At 45.8% G+C, this 20,842-nt stretch overlaps 1 protein-coding gene across 1 annotated transcript in view; it reads right to left on the bottom strand.

The window, feature by feature from the left end:
• The window catches only part of CACNA2D3 (calcium voltage-gated channel auxiliary subunit alpha2delta 3), an 877,155-nt gene that overhangs the window by 169,389 nt on the left and 686,924 nt on the right, over positions 1–20,842 (bottom strand). The window contains exons 18-20 of the mRNA XM_052639295.1: positions 5,303–5,386; positions 556–627; positions 232–293 (exon numbers count right to left, since the gene is read on the bottom strand). Of these exons, the coding sequence (XP_052495255.1) occupies positions 232–293; positions 556–627; positions 5,303–5,386 (218 nt within the window). The remainder of the gene's footprint in view (positions 1–231; positions 294–555; positions 628–5,302; positions 5,387–20,842) is intronic.

Genomic DNA, 20,842 nt, shown 5'->3' with positions numbered 1-20,842 from the left:
GCAAAGCCATGGCAAACTGAATGAGTTCTCCTAGGTGAGCCTGAACCATTTTTCCCCTTATGGAAAACAAAAACAAAAGCAGCCTGGGAAAAGCCCCTTCCTCACTCTTTCCAGCCTTTAGGCAGGATGTTTGGTTATCTTCAGATGATGAGCTCTGAGAGTGTCAGCAGGTTTTGTACAAACACAACTGATGGGTCTGATGGAATGTCCATGTATTATGGTCAGCTCTACCTGAAAGGAGTACCCTTGATGTCTGTATAATAGTAGTCATTTGTCATCACCAAAACCCGTTTCTAGATTGAAAAAAACAAAAAAAGGTCGTAGAGAAAAGAAAACATGGTTAGTCTGCTAGGTGAAGTTTTCAGAAATAAATAAAAATAAATGGACACACTATGATCAGGTTAACAGTACTACATGAATCTTGTTTGAGATAAGTAAAGACAAGAGAAAAATGAGCTCAGTGAATGATATTTACTCCAGATAGAGCTTTCAAAGCTAATTTTTCACAGTGGTTTGTTTTAAATTAAGCGGCAAGAATGTTTGAGAAAAATGTACCCCTTTGTCCACTGTCTTCTTCACCTCCATGGAAAACTTCCCGGTCTTTCTATTCACCATGGCATTTCTTAACTAAAATGATAAAAAAAAAATTGGGGTTAGTGCTTCCCAGGGTTACCATACTGTCTTGGACACCTTTTACCATCTAGCTTGAATGCATCTTTGCTGTCTTGTGTATGCAGGGCTGGCCTGCTTCCCCATCCACTCTTGGTGTACTTTTGCAGTAAGTCTAAATACTATTTTCAGATCTCTGAAATGGGGCTTTGGAAGAATAAACATCCAACTGTTCTTGTCTAGGGGGAGAGAGGCTAATAAAAATAAATAAAGGACCATCAACTTCAATTTGGGGTGCTCATGTAAACCTCAGGGCAACAGTGGCAAAAAAAACCTTTTCAACGTTAAATCCTGAGAGTCAGGGAACAAACCCCCAGCAAATGCTAAAATACTCAAGAAGCAAGGAAGTCTCAGGGCACAAACTACATTTTCACAAAGGGTATTGGTTTGTTATGGAGAAAATAATTTTCGAAAACACAATCAAGTTAAAGATATTTTCCTATATAGTTGTTTTTTGTTTGGTTGGTTGTTTTCAAAAGCCAACCATCTGGAAGATAGGGATTAGCTTTTCACAGCATGAACCATCTTCAAATACTCACTGAGAAATCTGGGCCACTGAAAAGCCTGGCTGAGGCTGATGGGCAGTGAACGGGGCAACCCTGCGTCTGATTTTTGAAGGTCTCATCTGGGAGCCATGAGCCTCCGTCCCTTCCCCCACCCCTGGCTGATCTCTGCTAATTACTGCTGGCCCTTCTGTGAGTTCAGAGAAGGACAGCAGACACAGTGATGAAAGCTGTGCCATCATGGGCACCAATAGGAGACGGCGGGAAAGCCATTTAATGAAACAGGAGCAAATGCTGACATGCCACAGCCTGTCAGGAAAGGCTTTTTCCCAGCCCCATGCTTGTTTTTTTTCTTTTAATTCTTTCCCCTCTTTTCTCCTTTGAGGAGCTTGAATAAGATCTGGCCGATAGAGAACTGCAGTGTTTGCAAGCAACCTAAATTTGACGCGGGGCCTGTCTAGATTTGGGTTCACATTCCCATCTTCTGTGCAGGAGAGTAAAAGCATAATTTTTAGCTGGAGGCATGTATAAAATAAAACATATATTTTACTCTAGATATTTTTTAACAACACATAATGGGCATTTCTGGAAATATTTTCCCATTTTAACTTTTGTGGTTTTGGATGGGGAGAGCTGGTCCTAATTAAGTCTACTTTCTAACTCTTAAGAACAGCTCGATTTATCTTTGACATGGTTTTCATTTTTCCTCTTTCTGGTGCCTGCCTAAAGCCATTTGGGACCTGCCCCTCTCACATTCCCCAGGCGAGTCAGAGATTAGGTAAGCTTCTCCATGCCTCAGCGCCGCCCCACCCCCAACTCCCAGTAGCTGAGGATGATCCGCGCCAGGACCTGGGAGGGTCCAAAGCCGGGTTCACTAATACTTTCTGGAGGCAGATGCTTAGATGATTAGTCTAGTCTTTCCCTTTCCTTTGGGCTTCCTGGTGGCTCAGACAGTAAATAGTCTGCCTGCAGTGCAGGAGAGCTGGGTTCGATCCCTGGGTAGGGAGGATCCCCTGGAGAAGGAAATGGCAACCCACTTCACTATCCTGTGCCTGGAAAATTCCAAGGAGGAGGAGTCTGGTGGGCTATCCTCCACGGAGTCACAAAGAGTCAGACTCTGAGTGACTTCACTTTCTTTCTTTCCCTTTCCTTCGGTTATAATGGAAACAGATTCCACTTATTGAACACTGAGGCAGGACAGTACTGTCATTCAGAAACAGACTCTGGAGCCAGAAGTTTGAACAGATCACTTGCCCCCACTGTGCCTCAGTTTCTCTTTCTGCGAAATGCTATTAATGAGAGCACACGTCTCATAAAGCTGCAGTGAGAATCTGAGAGCTACTGTGTAGAAGAGTGCCTTGTACACCCTAAGCATTCATAGGTGTAAGCTGTCCTCCATGGTTATCCTCACCAGCAGCAGCAACTTCATTATTATCCCCTCTCTCTTCTTTCATGTCAGACTCCTCTCAATAGCTTAAAATGTTAGGATTCAAACTCAAGCTTGCTTGACACAGATATGACCTCACATCGTTTTTGTTAGTACATAGGGTCTATGTTATAAATGTGGTCATGAAATTCAACACAAGCCTAGCTGCCAAAAGAAGTAGGATGCTCCTTCCAAGAATTTCTCCACAGCTGGGCAGACACATGCTGCTTCTTCCTCGACTCTGCCTGTCTGGTGTTTTCAAGATCTTGACTTAAACTGCCCTCTGCTCCATATGTGCAAACCCCATTGGCAGACACATGGGCATGTGGGATCTTGTGTAGCCTTCACAAAGACGCTTTGCATAGATTCCAGAATTCTCTAATCAAGGATGTGCAAATCCCTAGGAGAGAAATGGTAACTTGGGTTTTCACAATCAAGCACATTGATAGTGAAGGAATTCATGTCTCAAATGTACCTTCTTTTCAAGCAGACAAGAGACCCAAATTAAACTTGCACAACCAGAGACCTCCTGGTGAAGCATAAGAGTACTGACTTGCTAGACCTGCGGGAACTCTGAAGGCAGACACAGAGTCCAGTTCTGGCAATCATATCAAGGTGAGGAACATGGCTGGGAAGCCGAAGACAAAGCAAGAAAAGGGCAAGGAAACAGAAAGCATCTGTCAAATCATTGTTAGTTAAAGGCGATATCAGCTCACGGAAAATTAACCTGGGCACAGGTCATGATGACTCGACAACTGGGGTACAGATGAGCCAAGTAATAAATCTCTTCAGGAAACCTGAAAAGGAGAAGTGCAGGTGTCAGCCTAGTGTTTAACGAGCAGAAGGCCAGCTTCCTGGATGTGGGGACTCCCAAGTAAGAATGAGCATCAAGTTTGCTTCCCATGTCAATTAAAATGTAAAAAAATGAAGGAAGGGATGGAGAAGCATGCTGATGACAGGGTTCAAAACTTCTTGGAAAGAAAACAAAAAGATGCAGTGAAGTCAAAATAAAGCAACTGATAGAGAGGGAAGAGAAAGCAAACTAATGGAATGCACCCTTTAAAATTACATGATACAGTTTAGCAACAGACATACATTAATAAGAAGGTTATCTGAGGGTTGATAATGCCGAGAATAGTACTAATAACAGCTACCACTCAGAATGTTCATAGTGTCTGAGCAACAATGTTGACACTTTTGTATCCTTCAATATAGTAACACACCAGCATTCACAATAGTTCTGTGAAGTACTACTGCTATCATACTCATTTGACTGAGAAAAAAGAACCTATACCAAAATTGAGATGTAGAGAAAAAAATGGTTTGCCTGAGACCCACAGCCAGCAAAGAGCAGAGGTGGGGCTTGAAACCAGGCAGGCAAATGCCTGAACTGCATTCCTCGGGACTGCACTAGCCTGCTTCTTGATAGGAGCAGGTTGAAAGGGTAGGACATGTACGTTAGGCGCGGTATAATCAACAGACCCAGACATGAATCCTGATCATGATGTCTAAAGAACAAGAAGATATAAAACTATACCAGGTCACTGAGCGGACATGACGTCAGGTCACCAGCACTTGGGAAAAGAGAATAGATGAAGAAATAGACTTTCTTTGTTTTTTTTTTTAAATCAAACAGCAAAGATTTTGTCTGCATTGGGGTTTAAAAGAGATAGCCCAGATGAAGAAGGAAATAGGGTAAATGTCTAAAACAGATATGATTCTTGCATTTTACAAGCAAGGAAAAATCTCAGAGATTTATGCTAGCTAAGTAATGTCCAGGTTGCGGAGGATATGAAGAGAGGAAAAGCAAGCAGCAAGGGGACCACGATGCTGGCTGCATTTCTGAAAGCACAGGAACCCAGCCTATGCATTTCAAATGGCTTTCCTCAACTTCCTTCCGGGAAGCAAGACAGAGGGGGAGGTAGAAACAAGGCTGACTCAGTGATGGAGCTCAGGAAAGGGCCTCAGACAGGTCAGGGGGGCACAAGCAGAGACGCCCTGCCTGCGCATGGAGGCTCCGTATAGAAAGGGGAGAGCAAGGGTCCAGATTTGGACACCCAGGAAGTTAGGATTCAATTAAGGACAGTCTGCCTGGATTCACAAAAGATGGCGTGTCTGACAAATCTGATTTACTGAGGCAGGAACAAGAAGAATGCTGGGACTAAATCGTGGGCATGAGGAAAACTTTTGATGCAGTCCTGAAGGCTGAAGCTGTATGGGAAACAAGCATGTGTTACTAAAGTGTGGCCTGAAAAGGGGAAAGGCTGGGTTGGCCCTGGAAACAGGGTGGTCAACCAAAGAGGAGGAAAGTGGGTCTGCCAAGCCCTGGCTGACATCCTGACAGGTAAACTCTGGCCCTGGCTGTGCAGCGGCCCCGCTAGGCTCTGGCCAGGCTCCCCTGAGGGTCGCAGGTCCCATCAATGGCACTCGGAAAGAGTCCAGATTGATTGGCTGCAGAAGGAACCAGAGCCCAAATGCGGATGGTTTTAGACTACACAAAGCAGGCAGGGCGGCTGGAAACCCATTTGCAAGTGGACCTACCGGCAGGAGAATTATAAAACCCCAAATGCATACAAGGGCCCGTGGTCTCTGCATCCCTCTGACGGCCAGGTGTTCCTCTGGTGGGCCTCTCTTGACCAGCTCCCAGGCAGAGGAGGGTAAAATGCAGCGTCCTTCTCACCAGGCTTGAAATCAAATCGCTTACCACATCGTCGCGGTCCTCCCACTCCACTTCAGACAGGTCAACACTACTGTAGTTGGGTTTCCTCCGCTTTTTCCCTTCTTCGTACTGGCAGAAGAGGGAGAGAAAGAAAGCATATGACAAATGAAGAAAACATTTCCGTGAGACCACAGGCCAGGGCAACCTTCATCATCTGAATTCCTGGTTCATGCCTGAGGACTGTGAATGGAGGGTACCAGAGAGAAGCAGAAGGGCACTCCTGGGTTTTCAAGATCAGGAAAGCTGAATTGAGTCACTAGCAAACATGTGAGCTTTCTAGGTGGCACAGTGGTAAAGAATCTGCCTGCCAATGCAGGAGACGCAAGAGATGCAGGTTCAATCCCTGAGTCAGGAATATTCCCAGAGAAGGAAATGCCAACCCATTCCAGTGTTCTTGCCTGGAAAATTCCATGGACAGAGGAGCATAGCAGGCTATACTCCATAGGCTTGCAGAGTTGGACACCACTGAGCCGATGCCTGGAAAATCCCATGGGTGGAGGAGCCTGATAGGCTGCAGACCATGGGGTCCCTAAGAGCCGGACATGACTGAGTGACTTCACTTTCACTCTTCACTTTCATGCATTGGAGAAGGACATGGTAACCCACTCCAGTGTTCTTGCCTGGAGAATCCCAGGGACGGAGGAGCCTGGTGGGCTGCCGTCTATGGGGTCACACACAGTCGGACACGACTGAAGCGACTTAGCAGCAGCAGCAGCAGAGCCGATAGAGGGGGACTAAGTATACAAGCCAATTCTTTGTTTCACATGAATTTACCTGGTAGACTCCTTACCTATAAACATGCCAGGTGCAAGTGAAGTTTCCCCTCTCCTTGGACATTCTACGTGTGGAATGGAGCCTTTCTCGTCTAATCTAAAGCTTTTAGAGCGTACACCTTCATGATACAGGATAGGGAATCTTACATGGTCTGTATTCTGATCTCCATATTTGGCCTCAGCATCCTGGTAACATTTCTCAAACACATGGAGCCTTCCACTTGCTATCACACTGGCCATGGCAGTGCTGAGATAAGCAGGGCTACTTAACCCGAAGAGCATGGAGACTGGGAATCACTGCCAGATTTAGTGGCCATTAGCACATCTCTCTGGAAAAGCTGATGAGTGCATTAATATCACAGGAAGTTTTTAGAGTTTTTTTTTTTTTTTTTCCCCTCCTAAAGCACTGGTGTTACAGTCACCTGGCAAGCCTACTATTTTATCAGACAGTCCTGTGTCTGGATATTCCTGTGTCTTGGGACTTTAATGCTGTACTTATAATGTAGGAAAGTCTGCCCTCTGCTGCAGGCTCAGGATAAGCAACCCCTTTGCCAGTTCAAAAGATATGGTGGAGGGCATATTGGAAAAAATACATATGTATGTATAGCTTTTATTTTTCTTTTTTCCTTTTGTTTCTAAATTAGCCAGCTTTGGATTTAATGGGCAGGATTCTAATACAGCATCACTCTAGGTGATTTAAGACTACCATTCTGGACACTGCTCAGTTACTATGGAGATAGGTGCTGAAGGCACTTAGTGTGGAGGAGAAAATCACCGCTGGTGTATGGGACCAAAGAGGCCACACTGGCCCCGCGGTGGAATCTAGGAGAGAGAGGCCAGGCAAGGCAGATCTCCCATCACTGCGGGGCCAGATGGGACTCAGCAGTTTTCCTGCTAAGTTGTTTTCCCTCTGGGCTGCATTTCAGGAATGCGGGGCTGTCCTGGGGTGTCCAGCCGTACCACCCAGGAAGGCTGCCTCAACGCGAAGGGGGAGTGGGCTCTGACCATATTGGGCCACTGCCCTTCTACCCCCTTCTCTCAGGTTTTCAATTAACAGACAGTCACGGTCAGGTTTATGACATCAGCTCCACTCCAGATGAAGAGGAAGGGAAGCGGTTCCCTCAGAAGCCGCTGTAAACGATAGCAGATTCACAGTTGGATCCTGTTATGGAAAGTTCACTATGTTTGGCCCTAGAGAGAGTCAGGCTGGGGCTGAGCGGGTGGAACAGGAAAGAGGGCAGTAGGGTGGTCACCTCTTCTCAGGGTAAGGAGCTGGGATGCAGGAGGGGCACACGATGCTAAGAAGCCCTACAGTCAGACATTCTTGGACCTCTGTTACCTGTACTGATGGTCCCCAGGTTCCATATTGGTAAGAATAATTCCTGGGAGCCACCAGGCAGCCCAGAAGTTTCTGCAGCTCAGCTTCTGACCAATAAGGGTAAAACTTTAATGGTTTCTTGGGGAGCCTAATGCTAGGTATATACTGTCTTTTGGAGGAAGTTCTTCCATTGATCACTTCAAAATCCTCTTTTAATCACTTTGTCACCATACAATTATTGGACACCTAGCAAGCACAAGGTCCTAAGAATATAAGTAAAGTCAATTAAATGGTGCTTCATTCTTTCCCAAGGACTTGTTTGTGATTTATCACTCTTAATTCTGCCTGCTTATAGTCAATTTACTCCCCACAGTGCCTACAGCAAGTTAAATAAGATCACATAGCCAGTATATCACATACCCCCAGCCCCTGACCAAATTTTCACAGCTAAGCCTCATGTTATTTCAACTGCCACTAAAGAAATTTTAGAAAGTGAAAGTCCCTCAGTCACGTCTGACTCTTTGCAACCCCATGGATTATACACGTCCATGTATACAGTCCATGGAATTCTCCAGGCCAGAATACTGGAGTCGGTAGCCTTTCCCTTCTCCCGTGGATCTTCCCAACCCAGGGATCGAACCCAGGTCTCCTGCTATGCAGGTGGATTCTTTACCAGCTGAGACACGAGGGAAGCAATTTTAAAAGACCACCGTGGTCCTTCATCCTCGGAGAAAGTGCATCCCTGTCTTTGTTAGAAGAGGTGAGCACAGTGGTTCTGCTGCTCACTGGGCATGTGACATGAAGTAAGGCACTCAGCTGCTCCAAGCTTCCTTCCTTCCTCGCTCAACTGCAAAATTATGAAAACCAGTAATACCTCCATAGCCAAGGTAGGCTGAGACAATTAACTAGGTACTGTATGTAAGGTGGCAAGCATGCTCCAAGTTCAGTATGGAATAAGGCTTTAATATGCATGTGGCTAGTGTAAGTCCTGAAAAAGTAAAAACCTTGGTGAAGACACGAGCTCACGGCATACAAATGCCTAATATGTCATTTCCTTGACATGAAGGAGACGCGCTGAATAATTTGTTGGGCTGCTGTTGTGCAGACATTAGGCAGGAAGATGTTTGTTGAAGATGATGGTGTCATATAGTCACCTCCTCTTCATGTGTAAGATACTTAATACTAAATACCAGGTTGGGACTTGAGACTTTCTTGGCAGGAAAGGTCATACCTGTGCTAAAGAACCCAAGTCCTTTTAGATGATACCTGGCGAAAGTGGAATCCACAGAGATGGATCCCATGACTTCTGACCATTCCTAGATATCTTCTTTCATTGTTTTAATAAAACCACTCAAGAAATTCAGTACACTGCACTATTAGTATTCAAGAAACTAGCAGAGTCTAGAGAGTGAGGGGAGGAAAGGTTTCCCAGTGTGCTGGCCTGAAAGTCATCACATTCCAGCAAGTCTCTAATTTAACTGCATTGAAAGAAACAGACGGGACCAGGGATACGCCCTTTGGAATGCTCCTCTACAATGTCTGCTAAACCAGTGAAGCAGGTATGAAACAGTCAATACTTTCTACTTGAGTCTTTATTAATGGGTGAGTCTCCTAAAATACAAACAGAAATCCATACAGTAGTGTCGCAGAGTGACTACTCTGAGTAGCAGAAGAAAAGTCAACGGGCTGTTGCATAGATAAAACAGGTCAAGGACAATGAGCAAACTTCAGAATGATGACCCTAAATCCACCTTCTCTTTTCTCTTGGTAAAAGAATGCTGGATTCCCTGGTGGTCCAGTGGTTAAGAATCCACCTTGCAATGCTGGAAACACCAGTTCGATCCCTGGTCCAGGAAGATCCCATATGCTGCAAGGCAACCAAGCCTGGGCACCACAACTCCTGAGCTCATGCACTAGAGCTCAAGAGTCACAGCTACTGAGCGCAACAATTCCTGAAGCCCATGCACCTCGAGCTCACGCTCAGCAACAAGGGAAGCCACCAGAACAAGAAGCCCCTGCACTGCACCCAGAGAGCAGCCCCTAACTGCCACAACCAGAGAGAGTCTGCACAACAAAGGCCCAGTGTAGCCAAAAACACAGATACATGAATACTTTTAAAAGTTAAAAAAAAAAAAAGAAAAACCTTATTACTCAGCTAGAGAATAGACCTCCATTAGGAAGATACCTGAGCTGTGGACCACCACCACCCATCCCCCGCATATTTCAGGGAAATCTCTTTGGTTTTTCCTACAGGGAATCCCCATGGACCTCACACTCAGGAAATGTAGTTCCAGTGATGGCAAGACCATCCTGGTTCGGAGGGAAGCCAATGAATGACCTGAGTATGTGAAGGAGACCCACAACTCTCCAGGACATGGTGAGTAGCTCAGGATTGGGGACATAACTCATACCAACCCAAATGAGACTCAATCTGGATGCTTTCTTGGATTTATCTGGAAAAAGTAGCTCTCTACTACATCACTAAGGCAGGAGGGGAACTTGAGCTCCTCGCAGCCAGCTCTGCCACTGCTTGGAGAGAGCCTTCCCGAGAAGGAAGCCAGTGCAGGGAAGGCAGAGAAAAGACATGAGGAGAGTGCTGAAAGCACGGTGTACGTGCCTGGATCAAGCTTCACCTGCAACCTTTATACTCTTGGGTGTTTCATGTACCAACACATTCTCTCCGCATTACCCTCCTTCTCTTTTTAAAGATTTTTTTTTTAAAGCTGTCTTAGGTTTCAAGCATAAGTAGTCATCAGTTTCAACCTGTATATATTTAGTGTCTTTAGTTTTTTTTTTTTAATGAACCATTTTTTTAAAGTACATTTTAAATGAAGTGTTCACAAACTCTGGTACTTTAATGACTATTTAGAAACTTGTGATTTGTAAAACACCTCACTGCTAATCAAGACAGTCCACTGTGTTGGAGCATTGCTGACCCTCTGTACCTGCTTTTCCCGAGAGGACATATGTGTGGCCATGGAGTCTGAGGGCAACTGATAGAGCACTAAACCCTCAAACCTCTGACTCCCAGGTCCGATCTCCCCTCTCCCTTGGGATCTGGCCTGGGATGGATCCTAGGTCCCCCAGCCGCACTCCTTCTTCCCCTTCGTGAGGATCTCGTTACTGGGGCTGAAGCATCGGATATGGCATTTGTTAGTGTATCTATAAACTGTAACTTCCTTTGAAAATGTGATTAACGAATTGCAAACGGTTTCCAAAGGTTTATAAACAGATACTTTGAGAGCCACGGGTAGGTTTGTAGTTTTTGGTGCCTGTTTTATGAAAAAAATATGTGGGGGAGAATTTAATAAGGAAAGATATTCTGTGCTATGAAATACTTTGAGGTGGAGTTTCAAATAAAGGCCAGATGTGGTGAACACACCAAACCAGCCTGTGGCCTAGAAGGACGGGGAAAGAAGGGCACCCATCTGAGGAGCCAGCCGGAACCATCGGGGGTCTGCTGTAAGTGCCAGAACCTTCCTGGCCGCATTGAACCGTCTGGATGTGAGTGCCCCTTTGTGTTAGTGCAGATAGACTGCGGAAGCAGAAAGGGATTGGCTAAGGTGATGGCCATGTTCGTGTGGGTCTGAACGAAACAAGAATGCCTTTGCTTTTCTGTGTTCTTTTGGGAAAGACTAAAGGAAGTCAGTTACACACATCCATGCAGCCTTTGGGAAACAAATATTATGTGTGCTAATAATTGATAAACAGTTCATGCTGCTCCACACTGCCAACAGGAAGGAAGGAGATGGGGGTGAGAGGCCCATAACTGGAGAGGAAGAAGCCTTGCCCAAAGCCTGCGCCATCTGGAGAAGGAGTGTGGCCAGGGCCTGGGAGCCAGCCTTTTCTGGGAAAATGTTTCTCTCTGGAGGCAGTCACGGTCCTCAGCCGGTGGATACCTTCACCGCCTGCTCTGAGGTCCTGGGTTTCCTCTTGCCTTAGAGGCTAAGTGGCCGTTTGAGAAGGAAGGGCGACACGCCTTTCTCTCCTCCACGCACAAGAGAGGATGACCTAGCGGCCACTGGGCACTTCATTCCTTCACTCCTTCATTCATTCATTCATTTGTCCATTCACATATCCAAAACTGCTGTTCAGTTCAGTTCAGTCACTCAGTCGTGTCCGACTCTTTGCGGCCCCATGAACTGCAGCACGCCAGGCCTCCCTGTCCATCACCAACTGCCAGAGTCCACACAAACCCATGTCCATTGAGTCAGTGATACCATTCAACCATCTCATCCTCTGTCATCCCCTTCTCCTCCCGCCCTCAATCTTTCCCAGTATCAGGGTCTTTTCAAAATACTGTTGGACATTGATTATTCATCAGGCTTTGAGCCAGGCCCAGGTGAGCCTTAGGAAAGAACTCAGTCAGAAGCTGTCTGTGAAGGATCATCCTCTGCTCTCCAACTGCAGGTCACAATTCACCAGGCCAGTTAGGAGAACAGGGAAAAGTCAGGGCCCCAGAGGGAGACTGTGGTTTGAACCAGGTCTGCACCTATAGGCTGTGTGCCCAGGGCTGGCCTGCATTTCTCCCAACACACTGTGCTCCTTTGCAGGATGGAGGTAAGATCATTCAACACATGGGGCTGCCATGAGGAACAAATGGGCATAGATACGGTTGAGCACAGCAAACATCCTGACAAGCAGAGTTGGGACAACATGCCACTGGGTCAGCAGTGGGAAATGCTCATGAGACAGGGGAGCCCACCTCATCACGCCTGTCCCTAGAGACGACCTTCACAGGATAAAATGGTTCTTCACAGTTTAGTGAAAGTCACTCAGTTGTGTCCAACTCTTTGCAACCCCATGGACTGTATAGAATTCTCCAGTCCAGAATACTGGAGTGGGTAGCCTTTCTCTTTTACAGGGAATCTTCCCAACCCAGCGATCAAACCCAGGTCTCTCTCATTGCAGGTGGATTCTTTACCATCTGACCCACCAGGGAAGCCCCTTCACAGTATGGCTGTTTACCAATTTTTCTAGTCCTTTAAAGAGGCAGTTCAGCCTGGCTTTGGGGCCCATTCTTCTCGAGGTCAAAAGGAAGGGTCTCACACAAGGACGTGGTCCCAAGGGCAGGTGGCCAGGGGGGCCTGTGACAGAGTAACGGTCTCTCCCCCTAGAATTTGCAAACCAAGGTTTCTTACTGTCATAGCAGATCCTGCCCCAGAGGAGGTGTCCCCAGGGAAAGGGAATCCCAGGGGTCTATACAGTCTCTGCTGTACGGGCTACAGTCTAAACAGAGCATTTTTTTAAGCCCCCACCCACCCCCACCCCCTGCTGACTCACCTTGGTTATACATGTAACAACAGTTCATTGTAGAAATTTGAAAATAATGAAAAGTGTAAGAAATGAAGAAAGATTGTCCTCACTACCACAAGCCAGGAATCACCAGGGGACACTCTATTATCTTTCCCAAAGGACAAGTATTTTGACGCGGTTACTGTTTTCAGTTTTCTAAGTTCATTGTTTCCCCAACAAGAATTTATAAAATGTAGCAACCAATCTGTTATGCTTTCCAAGTGACTGCTTTCAGGAAAAACAAAGACAAAAACAAATTTGTTTCTTTTCTGCTGGCTAGCTTCCCTCTCAACTCCCTATCATTCTTCTTGAAGAGGGCATGTTTCCTGTGCCAGGTATGGTGCTGAGTGCTATACCCATCTCCTGCTAATTCTCACAGCTCCACGGGAGGAGTAACACAGAGACCAGGCATGCTGGTCATACAGTGGCATGGCTAGCAGGCAGGGAAACGGGCACTCCTCCCCAACTCTTCACCACCCTCTGCACTGCCTTCCTTACGTGTTCCCTTCTCACCAACTCCGGGCAACCACTGACAGGACTTCATGTAGCTGGCACGTGAATGGTTGCAGAACCGCCTCGGGAGTCCAATCCCATGGGCCATGCATGTCTCTGTAAACAGCCAACTCACAGGGGCTGCCTTGAAACTAACATTGATGGCCAGGGGTGCGAGAATCAGCTTTAGGTTAAGAACAAGTACAATATCATGCCACATGTCCAATGTATGATATCATATTCACATGATGCCTAACAAGCAATATCCAACTCAAGGCCTCAGAGAAGTTGGTAGTACCTGACGGTATCGATAAAGGATTTCCATCAGAAGTGTGACCCTTTGGTTGTACAATCACACAACAGCTCAGAGAAGACACATGGTTGGATGTCATAGGCCCTATGGCAGAAGAGAAATTCCAATGAGCGTATTCAGAGCTGAACTCCTTCATGTTCCTGGGAAGATGAGACAACCAGATATACCGAGGGAAACAGGGCCACGGGGGTGAGTAAAGGCAGTCAGAGAGTGGGAGAGAGGCAACAAGGGCATGTTGAGACAACAAGCTTTTCCCTTTTCCTAAAAGGTACCCTGCTCTTATTAATTAATGTTTTTATGTGTCTCAAAGATGAAAAGTTCTACTTGCTCTTCTAGTGTGATTACAAAATCCTTTTGATCACTCTAAAACTGTAACAGCACTGGTATATTTTTTTTTTTTTAAAAAACAACAATTAGCCGGCTGCTTTGAAAACCCAGCTGACCTTTATCTTTAGTGTCCTCTGAATCACTGGGAATGAGTCACACGCTGTGTGTGGGGAGGAAGTAGCCAGCCCCACCATCATCGCTTCTGCAGGTCAAATGTGGCTTACTACCCGGTGGGCTGGATTTAAATTCTCCTTATCAAAAAGCCAGGCTGTCTTGTAATAGTTAAGTTAGTCATAAAAATGAACATCATGCTGAGTGGCTGGAGCAGGAAGAACATTTGTGCCAGCAAAGGAACAGGGACTAGGGGACTCTGATGGAAAACAGAGAGGTATCTTCAGGTCTGCTGACTCAGGTGAGAGGGTGATGCTGAGGAAAGACCACCTCTCCACAGAGAAGAAAGAAGGGTGTACATGAAGGCTACACACAAGATAAAGATGGATGTGGGAGCCTAGAAGATGGCTAATCTGATAGGTTAGGACATTTCTGAGACAGAATGCTCTCTAAAGCTTCCTGGCCAAAGGTTAGATGTAAGGCAGGCTTAACAATGAATTTCAAAATTCAGAAAGACTTGCACTGAATTCTTGAGCATGGAAATGTGCCATATCCCAAACCTGATTTTATATAAAGACTTCAGAGACCACTGAGTAATTAGGAGATAACATCTAGGGTAAGAAGAGGACCTCTATAATTTGAGAATATGTCTGTGGCTTTTGACAAGCAACTTTTTTTTTTTTTTTTTTTGGCATTTACAGAACTTTATTTGGCATTATTCCTTTGAGAAGTTAATTATATATCAAAAGACTCTTGGGTATGTGGAACCTGTCAGACCATTTTGAACATGGGGTACAATTAGGCACTGCGAATTGATTCCAGCTTCAAAACAGCAAAGACAATGAATTTCCTTATTCACTCAAGTAATATCACGAATTAGTATCAAGCAGTGCTGCAATGCCGTGAGGTGTCAGTCTTAAATGATGCTACGGCTCACCATTCACCGTGGGGTGAGCTCTCTGTGCCGCTGGCTTGTCTGCTTCCTCTGTAACATTCCTAGTGTCTGTAACCAGCTCAGTCACCGTGGAAAAACCCCTAGTCTCATCCCTTGTTGGAGGGATGTATTCAGAACAGATACCTCTCAGTTTCAAGGTCTTTGTGTTTATTGACATGAAGGAAAATATTCTGCAAGCAAAGTAAAAAGAAGCAGGCACGAGAGAGGGAAAGGAATCGTTCCTCCCAAGCCAGCTGCCATTACTGTTGCCTCGGGTATATGCCTTATGCAAGTAATGGTATCATCCTACGTCACACTGCTGAGCCTTCATCGTACGTGCATGTGTGAATGTTTGTGTGTAATTTGGGGAGCTGCTTGGCAGGGGAGCTTTATTTTGTTTCTGCTTTTTTTTTGTGCAAAAGATTTTGAAGGATACTTGTGAAGAAGGAAAAGACATGTAGAAATCCATTTCTGTGGCCACATCTTCCATGGAAGTTTCTCTGATCCTTCCAGCTAGAGTCTCTCTTCTCACTCAGGAGGGCTCCTGTTCTGCACTTCCCTGAGGACACAGCACTTTGCAGCATTAAATGCATGTGACCATCTTTTCCACTCGCCTCCTCTCTATCTTAGCCACGTCCTAACACCAAATTCCGGAGAAGGCAATGGCACCCCACTCCAGTACTCTTGCCTGGAAAATCCCATGGACGGAGGAGCCTGGTGGGCTACAGTCCATGGGGTCGCTAAGAGTTGGACACAACTGAGCGACTTCACTTTCACTTTTCACTTTCTTGCATTGGAGAAGGAAATGGCAACCCACTCCAGTGTTCTTGCCTGAAGAATCCCAGGGACGGGGGAGCCTGGTGGGCTGTCGTCTATGGGGTTGCACAGAGTCAGACATGACTGAAGCGACTTAGCAGAAGCAACACCGAATTCAATAGTCTCATCCACCACTGGTCCACCCAGCCCACTGGACTGGTGACTGAGCAAAATGTTTAGTTTTAATTTTTGAATAAGCCCAACAGACCTCTAATGTTGTTCATAACTTATAGGAAAATCAAAGGTCCCCCGAAAGGCTGACTAAGTCCTCTAATATTTGCCTGTGATCATGGAGACAAGGGTAAAGGCTGGAATAGACGATTAGAATAGAGGAAGAGGCCAGCGGGCCAGGCAAAGCAGCCAGATTCATCCACTGCTTCTAGCGAGTGTCTCCTAGAACTGCAGGCATCTTCCTATCCCTCTCGTGTTCAGCTTGGTGTCGGTTGCCATGATACCTATCCCTTAATGACGGTGCATCTCTCCCAAGCACCCCTGCCTGGATGGACTCCATTGTTCAGTACATTTTCCCAAGTCCAGCCAGGGAGGCTTATCTGTAACCCTACCTAGTACCATTCAGCCTTCAATCCTTGTCACGTCTCATGCCCTGCAGGATGATGTCCAACATTCCAGAGTGCCAGACATCCCCATCACACCGCCTCTGCTTGCTCCTCTGGCCTCTCACTCTGTACTCGCCAGCTAGACTGTGCTGACTCCTAAAAGTGTCATTGTCATTCCTGCCATCAGGCCTCTGCACATGCCACTCCACCCACTCCCAGTACACTCCAACCAAACTCAGAGTCCAGTGGTCATTCAGCACCCAGCCAAGACATCAGCTCCTCTGGAAAGTCACACTGGCCTGGCCCCAGTCGGTTCAGGTCCTTCTTGTATCCTCTTCAGTTTTCCGTGGTATCTCTATCTCTGTGACTAACACACTGTACTGCTATAGAGCAAAGTTGTTCCTTCCTTGCCTATCTCCTCCCCTCTGTCCCATGCACCTTTGGGAAAAAAGGTATTTCTTATTCAGCTAGCAAAGTAATGCTCACAATTCTCCAAGCCAGGCTTCAGCAGTACATGAACCGAGAACTTTCAGATGTTCAAGCTGGATTTAGAAAAGGCAGAGGAACCAGAGATCAAATTGCCAACATCCGCTGGATCACAGAAAAAGCAAAAGAATTCCAGAAAAACATCTACTTCTGCTTCATTTACTACACCAAAGCCTTTGACTGTGTGGATCACAACAAATTGTGGAAAATTCTTAAAGAGATGGCAATACCAGACCACCTGACCTGCCTTCTGAGAGACCCGTAGGCAGGTCAGGAAGCAACCATCAGAACCAGACATGGAATAACGGACTGGTTCCAAATTGGGAAAGGAGAATGTCAAAGATGTATATTGTCACCCTTTTTATTTAACTTATATGCAGAGTATTGCTACTGCTAAGTCACTTCAGTTGTGTGCGACTCTGTGCAACCCCATAGACGGCAGCCCACCAGGCTCCTCCGTCCCTGAGATTCTCCAGGCAAGAATACTGGAGTGGGTTGCCATTTCCTTCTCCAATGCATGAAAGTGAAAAGTGAAAGTGAAGTCGCTCAGTTGTGTCCGACTCTTAGCGACCCCATGGACTGCAGCCCACCAGGCTCCTCCATCCAAGGGATTTTCCAGGCAAGAGTACTGGAGTGGGTTGCCATTGAGTACATCATGTGAAATGCTGGGCTGGATGAAACACAAGCTGGAATCAAGATTGCTGGTAGAAATATCAATAACCTCAGATATGCAGATGACACCACCCTTATGGCAGAAAGGGAAGAGGAACTAAAAAGTCTCTCAATGAAGGTGAAAGAGGAGAGTGAAAAAGTTGGCTTAAAACTCAGCATTCAAAAAAGGAAGATCATGGCATCTGGTCCCATCCCTTCATGGCAAATAGATGGGGAAACAATGGAAATAGTGTCACTGCAGATGGTGACTGCAGCAACAAAATTAAAGGACGCTTGCTCCTTGGAAGAAAAGCTGTGACCAACCTAGAAAGCATATGGAAAAGCAGAGACATTACTCTGCCAAGAGAGGTCCATCTCGTCAAAGCTATGGTCTTTCCAGTAGTCATGTATGGATGTGAGAGCTGGACTATAAAGAAAGCTGAGCACCGCAGAATTGATGCTTTTGAACTGTGCTGTTGGAGAAGACTCTTGAGGGTCCCCTGGACTGCAAAGAGATCAAACCAGTCCATTAAAGGAAATCAGTCCTGAATATTCACTGGAAGGACTGATGTTGAAGCTGAAGCTCCAATGCTTTTGCCACCTGTTGCAAAGAGCTGAATCAATAGAAAAGACCCTGATGCTGGGAAAGAGTGAAGGCAAGAAGAGAAGGGGATGGCAGAGGATGAGATCATTGGATGGCTCACTGACTCAATGGAAATGAATTTGAGCAAGCTCTGGGAGATGGTAAAGGACAGGGAAGCCTAGTATGGTATAGGCCATGGTGTCACAAAGAGTCAGACATGACTGAGCAACTGGACAACTTATTCAGCATCAAACCTGCAATGCCTAAGAGAGTACTCGTCAAAGAGTAGATTCTTCATGAATATTTGAGGAATGAGTAAACAGAGTGAATGAGCAAATTACAATGGGTCTTTACTTAATAAGCACGTACAACACCTACCATATGTCTGGCCTATTCTAGGTATTTTGTGAACATGAACTCAGTTAATCCTCATAGTAATTCCATGCAGTAGACACTATTTTTGTCCTCATTTTTCAGTGGAGGAAACTGAATGGAAGGAGGTTGAGTAACTTGTCCACGGTCACACAGCTGACAGCAGCAGAGCTGCAGTTGACCCTGAACACAAAGCCTCAGGCACTATTCTGCTCCATGGGGAAGTGTGTACCAGTGAACCTCCCATATATAAACCTGAGGTTGCTGCTGGGTGCCTGCCTGGGATGTGTCCTTCTAGGGCACAGTAAGTTGATGATGGCAAAGTCACCTGTGGCTGTCCTCAACCAGCTCCCTGGAACTCCACCTTGAGTAGAGCTGAGTTTCAAATTATTACCTCTCAAAGGAAACTTTCCATGAAATATATATGAAAGTACTATTTATACTTGTATTTGAACTTGGATGAAAGAGGTATTAGTTAAAGGCATCCAATCCACAGTATTCTCAAACTTGCTGCAGTACTGGGAGTCAAATAAACACCTTCACCTGCCCCAGTCACACCCAGACTCTCTTCCTGGAGTGTAGGAAGAAACTTGGGAACTCCAGAGGAGGCTATCTGGGGCAAGGAGCAGGCATCTGAGAGAAATAGAATATTTCAACTGATTCTAATACCCAGGATATACTTCTGAAATCTCTATGGTTCTATGCTGGGGAGAGGGGACAGTGTTCCGTGTGTAATGCCTGTCAGCTTCTGAATGTCCTAGATAAAGGATTTTTCTCCTCTTTCCTCTGTTTATCCTTCCCAATCCCAGGAAATTAAGCCTGTCTCACCGGGCACTTCTTTCTTTGGGGGTACATTTCTGCCAAGTGGGGTCCTTGTTTATTTAAATCTGCCTTGAGCATTCCTAGCAGAGGGTTCTTCGGGCTTTTGATTTAATTTGGAGTGAGTGTGTGTGAGTGTCTGTGTGTGTGTGTGTGTTCCTTTCAGACATGTCCTAAATTTGTCTCCTGTGGAGTCTGGCCTCTGCTGTGCCTGTGGTAAGTTGTGTGCCTCTATCTGTGGGATGTTGGTTTTGTAGTCACTGGGTCCAAAAAGAAGCCATTGTGACAATGATGAATGTCCCCTGACTTGCTCCTCAGGTGGTCTCTGTCCTTCCAGGGACAGACAGGCACACAAAGCATCAAATTTCAGACTTGAACCCAGAGCTCCCTGGGGTGTGGCTGGCAGGCCAGCCTGTCATTTGGGATTTCTGGCCCTGGCCAGCTGAGGCACAAAAGCACTCAATCTTATGAAATCCCCAGCCACAAGCCAAAGAAATGCCAGCTATTGGTATGTTTGTGGGAGTCAGGGTGGGGTCACCCAGGTCCTGTCCCAAAGAGAAAGGGGTAAGTGAGAATAACGATCAGCAAAAGCCCTGACAGGCTTAGCCAAACTGAATATCTCAAATGCATTCGTGTTTCCCTTTGCCCTGAAAACATCCACAGAGTATGTGGAAATGGCAGCTGGGAGGTGTTCAGAAACACACGTGGCCTGTCACATGATTATGAAAGTTGAGTGAAGCGCATAATGGTCTGGGCACCTCCTGAAAGAAGGGCAATGGTCAGTTCGGGGGTGTGGTGGGGAGTAAATGATTGTGCCCCAAAGCCCATGCTCTCAACCCTTTTATTTGCATTCTTTGCGTCTTATCATTTAGGATTATGTAAAAATGACAGCTGCTTATAATTATTTGGAGGTTTGAGTTGCAATAATTAAAAACATCTGCCTTTATCTTACCGCTACCAGACTTAACCCCTCAAGGTTGGGTCTACTGAACTTCAAAGAGGGAAGCAAAAAATAAAAGAAAACTCCACACATTACTAACAAATTTCTAGTGATTCATTTAAATGTATAACCAGCTATTCCAACAGCCTTCAAACCTTTAATTATCTTTTAAATATATATAATTTGGGACTGCTAATTAGATAGCAATTTAATGCTCTCATGGGGATTCAGATGCACTGTCTTTCTAAAATGTAAACTTGCAGAGGCATCATCATTGGCATTCAAATGACTGAATTCTTCAGTTATTCAAATGAGTGTGGGCACTTACACTGTTGAATCATTTGAATATTCTGCAGTCAGCTCAAGCTGCAGGTTTTACAGGGCTCCTCAGTACATTGAGGGTAAGGCTGGGTTTCTCCCAGTCCAACTCTCTGGAGAGAAACCAGTCTGACTCCTCTCCGGGAAGCCTAACCTCACTCACCAGCCCAGTCTGGCCTTCTCTTGTATGCAGAGGGCTCTGTTTGCCTGTTTTAAGGAGGAACAAACTTTCCTGGAATTTACAGTTATAAAAGCTTTAATGCTCACTTCCCAGCATTCTTTATGCTGGCCCACCTGCTATTGTCTGGACAGTTAACATTTTAATTAATAACTCGCTCCCCACAACAGGCTGCTGCAGATGGAGGAGGTGAGGGTTTCATTCTGCTTTGAGCTTCCACTTCCTGTGTATTCCTACCCCCA

Source organism: Budorcas taxicolor, chromosome 1, assembly GCF_023091745.1.
Source record: "Budorcas taxicolor isolate Tak-1 chromosome 1, Takin1.1, whole genome shotgun sequence".
In the NCBI taxonomy this organism is placed as follows: domain Eukaryota; kingdom Metazoa; phylum Chordata; class Mammalia; order Artiodactyla; family Bovidae; genus Budorcas; species Budorcas taxicolor.
The sequence above is the reverse complement of the archived record's forward strand: the minus strand, read 5'-3'. Positions and strand labels throughout refer to the sequence as shown.